The following is a 15000-nucleotide window of genomic DNA, read 5'->3' as shown; positions in this document are numbered from 1 at the left end:
GTGCTTCATTCAGTGAAGAAGACCATGAAGTACTCTGAATAAATATTAAAGCTTAAATCTGGATCACGACCACAGAACAATTTCCTGCAAGTCCGAGACAGTTCTGTTTTATTTATTTTATTTTATTTTATTTAGGAAGATCTTAGAGATCTGTAGACGTTTTGTTAGACAGAGCAGAATGAGGAGGTTATGGCATTTTGGGGTAAAACATCTCAAAATGTAATTCATATTCTTCAGCAGTGGCCGTATTTACACGCAGCGCAATAATCTGTTAACAATCTGATAATAATCTGATAATAATCTAATAATCTGATAACAATCTGTTAATAATCTGATAATAATCTGCTAATAATCTGATAGTACTCTAATAATCTGCTAATAATCTGCTAATAATCTGTTAATAATCTGATAATAACGTGAGAACGTGATTCGACTCTGAATCGCTCACAGCAGGAAGTGAATCAGTCAAGCCCTGTGTTCTGGAGAAAATAAACACACAAATTACTTAAGTTATTTATATAATTATCTAATCATCTATCGATCGCAGGCTCCATGTTCTCCGTGTTCTGTGTTCTTCATGTTCTGTGTTCTTCATGTTCTGTGTTCTCCGTGTTCTGTGTTCTTCATGTTCTGTGTTCTCCGTGTTCTGTGTTCTCTCTGTTCTCCGTGTTCTGTGTTCTCTCTGTTCTCCACCTTCTGTGTTCTCCGTGCTCAGGTGACGTTTGTTTAATAAATAATGTGCAATTTGAAAACAATGATCAGCTCCAATCTTTTTCTAAACTGACAACTGGATTAATATGAGACTAATATGAGACTAATATGAGATAAATATGAGATTAATATGAGACACCTTTTAAACGGGTCAGAAGCGTGTTGTGAGAGAAAACACGTGGCAGTTACGTGACGTGTGAAATGAGACGTGTTATTAGGATAAACTCCTCACCTAGACCTTTGAGAAACTTGTTGACTCCGCTCTGCTCGGTGTCAGGTAACTCCTCCAGGTACTGCTCCGCTCGCTGCTCAAACAGACCTGCAACACACACACACACACACACACACACACACACACACACACGCGCGTCTCAAACATCACATCAAACATTCATCTTCCTTAAACATCCCTCGAAGCCTCTCCGTGACCAGCAGAGGGCAGTACAGGTCTACAGTGCAGCCGTTTGCACATCAACACCTTTCCTTCCCACTGAAACAATTTCACAATATAATGTGTTTTTTTTAAAATATATTTTTAGATATTTCTCTCTCTTAATGTCCTCAAACAAACACAGTGTGATGTTCTGGCCCTGGTTCCCCGTCCTCTCCTACAATCCTGTTCACCTTTAGCTCTGCTCTTCCTCAGCTCTCGGTCCTGGATAAATCCAGCGAACATCTGAGACTCCATGAAGACTCCCAGGAAGCGGCGTATGCTTTTGGAGGCCACGGACTTGCGGAAGGCTTCGCGCTGGAACACGCGCTCGCCTCTCTCGCCCTGAGTCAGGAAGAGCGAATAGTGTCCGATGGTCTCCAGGAAGAAGCGGATGAAGGCCTCGGACACCACGCTGTTCAGCGAGTTACACTCTGAGGGAAAAACACAGCAGGAATCACCTTCACGTCAACTTTAAATCCTCTACACTGTGAGCCAACAAAGATCACGAACCACTTTCAATGAGAAATAAATGGGTTTTTTTAGTTATTGTTCTTTACTTAAAGCAGCAGTATGTAACCTTTAAAATAGGAATATGTAACTATAAGCAACTCGTTTTAAACTCAAACAATATCTCTCTTTTAGCTTGAGTTTTCGATGTCTGGACCCCTGATGACGGTCATCATCACAACACTGTTATTACTCACTGGACTTTCTTTCACATGTCAGGTAGTGGCATGACGACGTGTCATAATGATGATGGCATAAGTCACCTGAGTCTGAAAGATTTGAAGCCAGATATGTTCCAGCAGCTGTTTACATAAATTTAAAGCACCGTTTATTTCTGCACGGACTCAATATGCTGCTTATTTCATTTTACACAAAAAGTCGCATACAGCCGCTTTAATCTGAAAAAAGTTCTGCTTCCACACACGTACACACACACACACACACACACGTGATAATGAGATAACTGCAATAAAATGCGCCTGTAATTTAATCACTATTAATTAAAAATAATTAACTGTAATTTCGGTGAGGAAAAAAATTGATGTCAATTATGAATGATTATTGCACAATAAATCAATGAGTTTTAAATAGTGATTTATTACTATTATTTATTACTGTATTATTACTGTTAAATGAACAATGTGACTATGACTGTTTTATTCAAATTAAATAATTTTTCAAATTAATTTTACAAAAAATAATTCAAATGTATACAAAGAGTGTACAAAGAGTCGTGTGTATAAGGAATCACATTAAAAGAAGAATTATAAAATGTATAGAAGGAATATACGCTTATAAAGTGGCAAACATTTAAAAAGAAAAGTCGAGTTAAAGTCCACAATGAGCAGAGATTCAAACCAATCAGACACTTCCGTTTGTCTAATTTACCGTCGTCTGACTCGCTGTCCGAGTCCTGATCGATGATGTGGTTCCTCTGCTCCAGCACTTGCTCCAGAGCGGCCTGTAGTTTGCGTGGAAGGAGCGAGGCCTCGTCGTCCAGCTGCACGTCACACACATATTTATTCATTTCATTTTCTCTTTCTAACAGCACGGAAAGTGACGAGAGCCAGCTGCGAGTGTTTCCAAGGCTTTTTACTATTAAATGGAAATCAACAGGCTTTCAGCTGAATGTACTTGGAGGTGAGGAGATATTTTCACATACGCACCTGTCTGATGAAGCGGTCTGTTCCTAGATGCACCATCAAAGCCTGAAATGCAAAACATACAACCACAAGACACCATGAGCACGGTCACATAATCAGATCTTTCAGGTCTAATCAAACATCATCTGTTTACGGTGGGAACTGCGTCAGGTCAGGACATCTCCAGATCCTGATCTGCAACAGATGGAACTTGACAGCCAGTTAAAATCCGGAGAGTTTAAAGTGACGAGCTTCTTAAAGAGCTGCTTGAGTAAACACGTTCGCACCGAAAGGGTCAGAAACTCTAACGCGATTCACACAGGAGCCGGGTCACCAGGTTCCATCGTCTCAGCGTGATCTTCTGAGAGAACGGTTTCATATCGCACCCTACAGCACAACGTTTCCTATACGAAAGGGTTCCTATCAAAAACAACGAGAACCCCTTTAGGAAGATAAGAACCTTTAATTATACAATAAACCCTTAAGGAACCTTTGAAGAACCTAAGAGTGTGTGCATACTGGGTAAGGGCAGTACAAACTCCACGTTATTGTTTATTATCATTATTTTATTCTTAATGACTAGACTCGGATTCCATGCATTTCTTTCCCTTCACAGTTCCTCGTTTAAGACTAAACTTGAAAGTTTATGACTTTTCGAGTCGAGTGTAGATTTCGTGTAACTTTACACTTCAGCCCCTTCAGCCCCTCCCTATGATCTGTGTTCTTCATGTATTTATTTATTTAAGATTAGCATTTACTTTATTTCCGTATGTATTTATTTATTTAAGATCAGTGTGTACTTTGTTCCCAGCAGCCCGCTGCAGTGAGTGATCTGCTCTCTCAGACGAGACGTGAGGAACACACAGTTTAAGGAGTTGACACTGACTGACGTTCTGAACCTACGACGCTTCTCTCTCCCTCGGTTCCTGGAAGCTGCGAGAGATAAATCTGCTCTGTTGGGTTTTTTTCAGGTCAACAGCCAGACGGTTTATTTGAGTAAAGTCCAATTCATACAGCGCACGTCGCTTCAAGTGTCACATCGAGAGCCTGTTCAAATTCCATTTCAATCCGCTGCATCAGAGGCACGTTAGAGACACGGCGTACTCAAGCTCACGTGTCACACTGCCATCATTTTACACGTGTGTCTGTTTCCTTTACATTTATGCGCAAGTGTGAAGCTTAAACTCGACAGAAATTACACTGAAATTATAAAACCAGTTTCTACATCTGTGCACTTTATTTAAAATCATATTTAATCAAAATAAACACACACACACACACACACACACACACACAAACACACACACAAACACACGCACATGCGTAATGAAGAGAGCTTGAGAGTACATAAGATTTATATTCCCACTCCTTTTGTTTTGGGGTGCTCTACATGCCTGTCCACTATAATAGCGCCCTCTTCAGGACAGTTTGGAATAAAATAAAGTATCTACTGAACACCTTCTATGATGGAGTCAGGAGAACAAATGTATACAGGAAACTGAGGAGGCAATGAGCAACAGGTGAGAGTAATTATTAAACGGGAGATTGCTGGGCGTGGCTTGAGAGGGGGCGTGGCTGAGGGGGGTGTGATTGAGATTAGAGCTGCAACAACTAATCAATAATAATCGATGATGAAAATGGCTGTAACGAATCTCATTATGGATTAGTCGGTCTGCGTGGCGCGGGGGAGATTTACTCGTTACGTTACTTCTGTTCCGAAAACACGCCTCGGAGAGTAAACACTAAAGCTGCGTCCCAAATGAAGTACTGCACACTTACACTGTGCACTGTGTTCTCTACTGTGAGGAACAGAAACCACACGGTGCAGTGAAAGAGTTCTTATTATTCATTTAGGACTGTAGTTTAATCCTGTGCTTTTTGTGCATCCATAAAAATAATATAATAATAATAATAATAATAATAATAATAATAATACAAATACTATTATATAATATAAAATAATAATTATGTGCTACTTTTTATGGATGCACAAAAAGCACAGAATTCAACTACAGTTCTACATTAATAATATATATTCTGGTGTGTGTCTGTGTGTGTGTGTGTGTGTGTGTGTGTGTGTGTGTGTGCACGTGTATTGGGTTCTTTTCAGTTTTATCTAATTGGACAAAGAGTTGTGTAAAGTTTTAGTGTGAAGTTTATATTTGTAACACTCAGTGCGTGTATTTTATTTTAAATAAATGAAAAAGCGGTACTCGCCTACTCGATCAATCGAAAAAATAATCAGCCAACTAATCGATTATGAAAATAATCGTTAGTTACAGCCCTAGTTGAGATTTATAATGATGAAGGTTAGTGAGGTCTCAGTGCCTACATTTCACTCCGAGGCCATACAGGCGGTCGTGTTGGAACATGTTGAGGTGTGTATGGGATTATGTGAGGGTGTGTTTGTGTAAACCTGCTATACACCACATTTCTCTGACTTATGTGTGTGTTCCTGTGTGTGTTGGTGTGTGTGTTGATGTGTGTGTTGATGTGTGTGTTGATGTGTGTGTTCCTGTGTGTGTGCTGATGTGTGTGTTGATGTGTGTGTTTGTGTGTGTTCCTGTGTGTGTTGATGTGTGTGTTGATGTGTGTGTTTGTGTGTGTTCCTGTGTGTGTGTGGGTGTGTGCGTCGGTGTGTGTGTTGATGTGTGTGTTGATGTGTGTGTTCCTGTGTGTGTGCTGATGTGTGTGTTGATGTGTGTGTTTGTGTGTGTTCCTGTGTGTGTTGATGTGTGTGTTGATGTGTGTGTTTGTGTGTGTTCCTGTGTGTGTGTTGATGTGTGTGTTGATGTGTGTGTTGATGTGTGCTGATGTGTGTGCTGATGTGTGTGTTGATGTGTGTGTTGATGTGTGTGTTTGTGTGTGTTCCTGTGTGTGTGTTGATGTGTGTGTTGATGTGTGTGTTGATGTGTGCTGATGTGTGTGCTGATGTGTGTGCTGATGTGTGTGTTGATGTGTGTGTTTGTGTGTGTTCCTGTGTGTGTGTTGATGTGTGTGTTGATGTGTGTGTTTGTGTGTGTTCCTGTGTGTGTGTTGATGTGTGTGTTGATGTGTGTGTTGATGTGTGTGTGTGTGTGTTTGTGTGTGTTCCTGTGTGTGTGTTGATGTGTGTGTTGATGTGTGTGTTGATGTGTGTGTTTGTGTGTGTTCCTGTGTGTGTGTTGATGTGTGTGTTGATGTGTGTGTTGATGTGTGTGTTTGTGTGTGTTCCTGTGTGTGTGTTGATGTGTGTGTTGATGTGTGTGTTTGTGTGTGTTCCTGTGTGTGTGTTGATGTGTGTGTTGATGTGTGTGTTGATGTGTGTGTGTGTGTGTTTGTGTGTGTTCCTGTGTGTGTGTTGATGTGTGTGTTGATGTGTGTGTTGATGTGTGTGTTTGTGTGTGTTCCTGTGTGTGTTGGTGTGTGTGTTGATGTGTGTGTTGATGTGTGTGTTGATGTGTGTGTTGATGTGTGTGTTCCTGTGTATCTCAGAGCGTGAGGAGAAAGTCGTGAAGGTTCAGAGTGAGCAGTGGAGTGTTGTGGTCAGGGGTTTGAATAAACAGTGGAGTTTTCCTCAGTTAATCACCAATTAATCAGCACTTCATCACCAGTTCATCAAAACTTAATCTCTCTTTATTCTCCCTCTTTATTCTTGCTCTGCACATTAATAAGAGAAATAAACGCAGTGTGCTGCAGTGAAGCAGTAGAGGAGTGTAAACTCTGTGATGAAGATGTGGGAAATCTTACAGTCACTGCTTCACCTCTGCCTGTTACACAGCACTGACACTGGAGACTCCTTCCACACACGCTACATAAACATCTCCTTATCTTACTTTGCAAACAGACTTCCCTTTGCTCAACATGTCTGAGTAACACGAGCTTCACAAAGCTTAAAAAATAACGCTGCTGCATCTTTGCTTTGATTAACGCAACCGACAAACCGCTAAAGTTTTACACGGGAAAAGATGGTTTCTATGGTTACACAAAGATAGTCCTGATTCGCTCCCGTGTACGAAATCGTAACGGACAGAAAAGTCTGATTTTTAATCAGTCGTTCAGTCTGTTTATTCCACTTCTCCCCGCAGTGTGAACCGAGTCTGATCTCGTCTGGGTTTTAGATGTTCCAAACATTCCATGTGCTCCTGTTTTTTTTACAGTCCTGTGTGTGTGTGTGTGTGTGTGTGTGTGTGTGTGTGTGTGTGTGTGTGTGTTTTAATTTGTTAGTGTTAGCATTACCTCCTCCACTGGCAGTTCCTTGAGTTTGGGCAGTGAGCTGGACAGGATTCCCACCAGGAACGGAGTCGGGCAGCACACGATGTCCACCATGGAGGAGGGAAGCACAGGGATGAAGGTGTGCTGCCAGGAGAACGGGTACAGCAGAGCCACCACGGCGTGTACACAGCTGGACAGCACACTGCAGATGAAAACACAACAACACACGCTTAAATCATCACCTGATTCTGACACACACACACACGCACACACACACACACACACACACAGCTAATCCCATGATGCACACCACCATGGAAACCAAGCCCAGATTTTCCAGTTGATCCTGGCTCTGCAGTGGAGACGGTGGAATCTGTGATGATAAGCAGGACCGGACGATCAGACGCTGAGGAAGTTCAGTTCAAACGCTGAGACGTGATACTTTACACCAAATTCATTTATCATCAACAAGAGAGAGCAGAAATATCTGCAGCGCTGAGAGCAGACGCAGGCCAAACGTATCCTGTGGCAAACATCTTAAAGGGTGGGAAAAGAGCTCAAGTTCAAGTTTTTCTCAAGGTCACGGATATCGTTATCAGGAACGTGGAGAACCGTGAAAAGTGTCTCTCACACGCAGAGCTTTGTCTACAACACACACACACACACACACACACACACACACACACACACACACACAAAAAAAAAAAACCTCCTATGCATCAGTAGGAACACGACGGCACCAGGGACATGAATTCATAAACACAATTATTTCAGCACAGATACAGAAAGAACTTCTAGAGTTTTAAATCAACAGAAAACAGACTTTTACTCCGTACTGAAGCCCAGTGACGCCTGTGGCCAGGAAAGTGTACAATAAGTATCAGAGTTCTGGACTGTGATTGGTCGGGAGGTGATGATTAATTCTCCTTAACAGCAGCTGGGACAGTAGTGCAGCTTTATTCATCATTAACGCACTCGCTGTGATACGTTATGGTTTCTATAGTAATGGCTCGTTTACAGGGACGTGTACAGCGCACGCTCCGCTGATAATGAACACAGATTCAAAAATAAACTTTCATTTATTTGATGGAAGGAGTCTCCAGTGTCAGCGCTTTGTAACACTCAGAGGTAAAGCTGTGAGTTTAAGTTTTCCAAAATGTATTAACGTGAAGAGAGAGAATAAAGAGAGGGAATAGAGAGAGAGAGAATAAAGAGAGAGTAAAGAGAGAGAGTAAAGAGAGAGAGAATAGAGTGAGAGAATAAAGAGAGAATAAAGAGAGAGAGTAAAGAGAGAGAGAATAGAGTGAGAGAATAAAGAGAGAATAAAGAGAGAATAAAGAGAGAATAGAGAGAGAATAGAGAGAGAGAATAAAGAGAGAGAGTAAAGAGAGAGAGAAGAGAGTGAGAGAGTAAAGAGAGAATAAAGAGAGAGAATAGAGAGAGAATAGAGAGAGAGAATACAGAGAGAGAATAGAGAGAGAGAATAGAGAGAGAGAGTAAAGAGAGAATAAAGACAGAGAATAAAGAGAGAGAATAGAGAGAGGGATGGTGGGGGAACGAGGGTTTATAGCTGCTATAACGTAAGTGAGAACAGGAACTGACTCGTTTCTTTAAACACTAATCCGGTCTGTTCCGATGTCAGAAGTGAGTGGTGAGATCTTCCAGCTGGAGGTCACCATGTGGTCAGTTTAATAATCCCGGGGGATGTTAACAGTGACGGACTCTTTTCTCCTTAATGACCACTTACACAGAAACAACATGAATAATTCACCATGTCACTAATATCATGTCTGTAACTGAGAAGATCAGGAAATGGAATGTGGAATGTTAACATCTTCTCTGATTATGAAAGCCGTCTGCAGCTAAGTTTCCACAGAGCAGCACTATGATATATTCCCTCACTCCTGTTTAGAGAGAGAGAGAGATGAAATGGCTGCTTCTTTACCTTAAATTAGCTTCATCCTATTAACAGAACATCAAATTTCGCAGCTCATTAATCATGTGAGGCTGCGTCTACCTCTCAGGCTGAACGGAGTGGAGAGAGCTGTTTAAAAGCGTAGCCACGGGGCGAAACTGATGGAGTTTCAGCTCCTAGAATTTCACACTGTCATCATAGCGATAACTCAGAACTGAAACGTGTGTGTACACAGCACTGTGGAAGCGCTCCAGGTGAGAGTTATTTCACTCGGAGTAACAGACTGTCAGAATAAAAGGCTGATCACACAGAGGGTCGGTCTGTACAGAGCATGTGTGTGGAAGTGAAAGAGATCAGCAAACACACACCAGGTCAACACTTCCATAATATTCCATAATAACTGACTGATGAAAAATAACTAACATTTTTATTTCATCTGTGTCTTTGTTTAATCTCTGCGAAGGTGAACTGCTGCTGCTGCTGCATCACATGGCAGTGTAACACACTCGCTATCTGCCCTCTTCCACATACATGAGCTCACAGACGCACACGATTGGCTAGTGTCGCTGTGATTGACAGCGGACAAAGAGAGTATGCCCATCCCACCCAGAGAGCACAACTTTCTTTTTGGTTTCAAAATTATCGGCCCCCCCCCCACCCCCCCCCAATTACTACATGGACAGAATAACAGCATATTGATTTATTTAGCACAGAAACAAGTTGATGTTTATGGGAAATTGGTTTAAAAACATCTCCACAACACTGTAGCTTCAGTGAGGTTTCCTGAACAGACTCTTTCGTACATTATATATATATATATTTTTTTTTTGTTGAAATGTACCAGACAACACGTCAACAAACATCTGTGTTTCCTATTTAAAGTCCAACTGATTCTTTTGTCAAAACCACACCCATATCATTAATATCTGAATATTATTCAAATAATAATAATAACTTCAACACTTTTTTACGATTCATTTGAAACATTTCAAAAATACATGTTTTTGTTTTTATTATGTATTGTTTATTTTCTATATTATTATATTTTACATAATTTAAAACATATATGATATTTTATTTCATCATGTAATAATATAACAATAATTGTGAGCATAACTTTCGTTTGAGTAAATGTAAACGCTTCTTTCACGGTGTGTAATAATTACTTATTAGGATTATATCTTCCTACACGTTTAAAGAACGTCAATAATTATAGCCTAGTTCACCACCGTTCTCACACATCATGTTTAACAGGCCGTGTGGGTGCTGGATCTCTTCAGCGGCTCTCCTGAGGAACACCAGGAGAATTTGGGAACGAGGTTTTTACAGAGTTAATGAGTTTATCAGATGGTTTGGCTTCTGGCTAAAGAAGTTTGTGAGTTCAGTTGGATCTTGTAAGAGTCATTTGTCATGTGTTTTCACATGCTGTACCACGCTGCACGGCGCCACGGGACATAAAACATCCTCATCACTACTCTTTAACACACAAAAATGTTCAGGGTGGTGTAAAAGTGTATGGTGTGTGTGTGTGTGTGTGTGTGTGTGTGTGTGTGTGTGTGTGTGTGATGCATAAGGACTATTTACGTCCCAGTTCTAGCTTTAGAATTTACTTTTATTGCAGAAAGTTAAAAAACGAAGTGAGTAAATGCTGTTCTCTTTCTTTTCTTTTGGCTGTTCTGCACAATGCAACATGAAATTCTCACGCTAGGCCCAAAACAAAACAAAAAAAGTAAAAAGTAAGGCAAAGGCAAGCATCTACACCCACGTTCTGCCCCGATGATGAACCAGAGCCAGGGAAAGTCATTTCCTCAATGCAGGAAGATCAAAACCAGACCTCGTGCTTAACCCTCTCCTGCCATCGAACATTTCTCCAAGCACGAGACAGACGAGGAGGAACGCTGGAGCAGTTCATCCAACTAAATCCGGTGAAGTAATAAAGCCCGTATGATGCTGAATCTCACCGAGTTTTATTTCCTCTTTTATACAAACACTTTTAATAAAGATTTATCTTTACAATCAGTGTGTATTCAAATGAGATGAGCTCTGTTATTATTAATGACATCCTCGACGTTACACAAACACACGCGTGTACAGAAATCTGATCTCGTCCCATTAGTGATAAAGAGACTTTCCTAACATGGAAGAAGTTTATTTGCGGATATACATTACAGGGCACGGAGACGTGGTGTGTATCATGCAGTGCTGCGGAGGAATCCTGGGACTGAGCTGCGCTGGATTTTCCCAGGAGAGGCTCGGGTTATATCAGAGATGTGGGAAAGAGAGGAATACTGTCCGGGTGTATACTGTACATACCTCACACCAAAGCCTGGACCTCATCCTACCTGTCCAGGTGCTTATCGCTGTCGGGAGTCTTTATGACGGAGTGCACCTTTTCAAAACACAAACCTACTTTTAAAAAAGAGCAGCATTCCTGACTAGCAGGTTAATGAGTATAATGTGTAAGGAGAACAAGCTGCCCTGCCATGAAACATACAGCAAATCCTCTGAATATTAGATCATTACCACGTAAAATAGCTGTGATGGTCAGGTGTCCACATACTTTTGGCCACACAGTGTATATAACTTCTAAAGCTCACTAAAAATGAAAAAAAACACACTAATCTGTGTGAAAACCGGTCGTGAGATTGACGCGCTCAGCTTCGTTCTCAGAGAAGATTGGATTAGCACAGAGAGATAAATTCACAGCTTTAATATCTGTACACCGTGTTGATATTTCTGTAAAGCTGCTTTGAGACAACGTCTATTGTAAAAAGCGCTGTACAAATACAACTGAATTGAATTGAATTGAGAGCTAACTGTACTAGCTACGTACACTCGGGGATCTCTGCAGCGATCTCTGCAACGATCTCTGCTGCTTCCTTCCCAGTTTTATTTTTCTTAGTAACGTCTCTATATACATTTAATGCTGATGAGAGCTCGTACAGGACACAATAAGACGAAACCACACACAATATTTTCTTCCATTTTTGCAGGAAATAACTGCAGATAGGAACTAAAGTAGTGAGCCAGGAACTGAAGAAACGTCGGACTGAGGAATCATCCAAGCTAATAATAATAATAATAACAACAACAACAACAATAATCATAATCATAATATTCATAATAAAAAACACTAATAATAATAATAATAATAATAATAATCATGATCATCATCATAATAATGTGCCTTGTGGGTGTTTAACATTACAGACTCAGACTAATATTCCAAAATATTTAAATACTAAATTTAAATGTGATATTTGTGTTATTAAATTAGTGCTGCAATAATGTAATTATTATTTATACTGTTTATTTTCAAAAATTGACCAATTGATTATTTATTTTCCTGTGTTTGAGTCGACTAGAAAAATATTTGAAATAACCGTCATTAATTTTGATACACACACACACACACACACACACACACACACACACACACACACACAGGAAGTACATTCTTTCCCCTCACACTCACTGCCTGTCCCAGGTCCCCCCTGCTACTGTTTGTGATTTGTGGAGATTAGACTTTCACATATAACTCACTCCCTAATTTCCGTTACTGAGTCCGTTTTGGAAAGAGGGAGGATGGACACCAGAGACCCCAGGGGGACTCCCGCCCGCTGCAAGGCTCTGCCCTGACCCACTTCTACGTCCAGATCATCAGGATGCCGCAGCGGGTGCGGTTCTGAGATGTGTTGTCTGATTAATTTCACAGTGGCCTGGACACAGCGGGAGTCTTCTCCTCAAACTACATGGGAAGATGGAACACTGGTCCGCTGGGATTAGTCTAACGTCTCACTCGGACAGAGGAAAACCTCATGATCTAAAACACTGAGGTTGGATATTAACTCCTCGGCTCGGACAAAGTGCGGTAGATTCATCTTCACGGTGCATGATGGGAAGGTAACCATCAACATGAACATATTATTAAAATCCAAAACATAAGACTAGCCATTCAACCAGGATGAAAGGAGGAGTTGGTGTTGGTGTGTGTGTGTGTGTGTGTGTGTGTGTTTATGGTAGCTGATGCGCTGCAGTGGCTGAGCTGCATTACTGGAAGATTTAGTGCATGTCGCGCTTAGGATCTCTTTCACCGTTTAGTCGCCATTTTGTCATTTTCAGCTCTCTCTGGGCTTTTCCTTTTATGGTGTTTTGTGGGTGGGGCTTAATGTAAATGTGCCATGAACACACTTGGTCATTTATAGCGTTTATCAACATACGCATGTAAGTGTGAAGAAAATCAGAAATCTGAGCATTGTGAGTTAAAAGTGTGTTCTCTCCGTGTACAGCAGATGTTCTTCTTTCTGTGTGTGTGTGTGTGTGTGTGTGTGTGTGTGTGGAATGAAAGCATGGAAAAATGGAAGTGATATCGCTGATCAGTGAAGTGGGTCGTTATGGAGAACATCTGCTCCAGGCTCACAGACACGGCTTTTGAGCGTTACTTGACCATGTTTGGTGTGAAGAGGAAAACTGGTTATCAGGAGAAACGCAGGCTGTTCAGATGACGCTAACTCGCTCAACAACAAGCCAACATCAAGGTCATAAGGTCACTCCAGCGACATCATACCTGAGCTTATCGGCCACGAAGATGACCCTGCGCTCCAGCAGCAGCGAGGCGAACACACACACCACCTGTCTCACACTCAGGCAGCTGAAGAGGCTTTCAAAATCCACGTGCTCCAACCTCGAGTCCATCGGCCTCCTCAACTCCATCACCTGAGAAGAACGTTTAATTATGCATTACGTAAACACCTCATTTATGAGATTTAAAGACGTTCACACCACAGCACTCTTACGTTCTGGATTGTGATTGGTCAGAAGGTGTTAATTAGCCCTGACAGTAGCGCAGCTGCAAATCACGAGTTTATTTATAATGAATGCGCTCGTTCTAATACGCTATGGTTTCTATAGCAACGGCGCATTCACGGGGACATGTATGGCGGATGCACAGCTGATAATAAACGGGTTAATCGAATCTTCGAATCTTTAAATATAAAAGAACATACACGACAGAGCCACGCCCATTTTTACATAAAATCAGCTACGTGCATGTTGTTAAAAATAATTATTGAAGTGTAATTTCCTCCACAGATACTCGTTCCACATTCCCTGGTGCTGTTACAGGATGGAAACAGGGATCTGATCCGGGTACGGCTGGTTCTGGATTCATATTACAGTAGATTTATTTATTTATTTATTTATTTATTTATTTATTTATAAGGAGTTATAATGATCTGACCTCGTTGCCTGCACCAGGAAGGAAGGTTTTGACTTTAATGGTTTTTCCGGGGGCTGGAAACGGAGACTCCATCAGACTCCGCATGAAGGGATAGACCAGAGCTGCTGAGATCCCTCTCCTCTTCTCCACTTCATCCAGGATCTGGGAAAATCGACCATGTGGTTGAACACGTGTGATGAATTACATCCAGAGTGTGACATCACAACAACAGGGGTTTTTTCACTATTCAGACTATTAAAAAAATTCTATAATATAGCAATTTAATTCTTATTTTATCTTTTTTTTTTACTCATGTTGGCCTGAGTCTTCAACAGCGCTTTAAATAAAACGTATTTTATTACCACTTTATTAGCACTAATAAAAACCGTTACCACTAACGCTGCGAAGGCGTCTGTTTTATTTACAGACCTAAACTGAGTATCTGTGTAAATTAAACAGCTGGTTTTAATCTCCTGGTTTTTAATCTCCCGTTCCTCTTCGTTTAAACGCTCACAACGTTTCCCACGCTAATGACGAGTGCTTATGTTTACACGCGAAGATTCTCCGCGATCCGTAGGAATGCTTTCTTTCTGATTGACATTGCAAATGAACTGTTTATACGGATAATAAAACCGGTGTTTATCTGGACAGTACGTGTTATCTGATGAAAAGTTGTGCACGAGCGGGAAGTGAGGTTTAGTGTTTGCGTTACCATGACAACGAGGAGAATGTGAGTCTTGCCGGTGTGTTTATCTTTTTAATCCTGCTGCTTGTGTTTTTATGTTTTAAAATGATCTGGGTTTTTTATTTGAGTTTTAAATGATTTCTTCTCAGCAAAACATCATCTGAGTGTGATTATTAGACCCTCTGCAAGAAGAAG

General features: G+C 41.0%; 1 protein-coding gene and 1 long non-coding RNA gene across 3 annotated transcripts in view; one reads left to right on the top strand and one right to left on the bottom strand.

The window, feature by feature from the left end:
* dennd2b (DENN domain containing 2B) overlaps positions 1–15000 on the bottom strand; it is a 71001-nt gene that overhangs the window by 580 nt on the left and 55421 nt on the right. For both annotated transcript variants that reach the window (XM_017478877.3, XM_017478876.3), the window contains exons 13-19: positions 14142–14282; positions 13470–13618; positions 7012–7189; positions 2818–2859; positions 2540–2651; positions 1336–1575; positions 944–1030 (exon numbers count right to left, since the gene is read on the bottom strand). In XM_017478877.3, the coding sequence (XP_017334366.1) occupies positions 944–1030; positions 1336–1575; positions 2540–2651; positions 2818–2859; positions 7012–7189; positions 13470–13618; positions 14142–14282 (949 nt within the window). The remainder of the gene's footprint in view (positions 1–943; positions 1031–1335; positions 1576–2539; positions 2652–2817; positions 2860–7011; positions 7190–13469; positions 13619–14141; positions 14283–15000) is intronic.
* Positions 12430–14962, top strand: LOC128633717 (uncharacterized). Its single transcript, XR_008397104.1, has 2 exons — positions 12430–12805; positions 13251–14962. It is a non-coding gene; the product is annotated as an uncharacterized LOC128633717 (long non-coding RNA).

Source organism: Ictalurus punctatus, chromosome 10 (assembly GCF_001660625.3).
Source record: "Ictalurus punctatus breed USDA103 chromosome 10, Coco_2.0, whole genome shotgun sequence".
Lineage (NCBI taxonomy): Eukaryota > Metazoa > Chordata > Actinopteri > Siluriformes > Ictaluridae > Ictalurus > Ictalurus punctatus.
The sequence above is the reverse complement of the archived record's forward strand: the minus strand, read 5'-3'. Positions and strand labels throughout refer to the sequence as shown.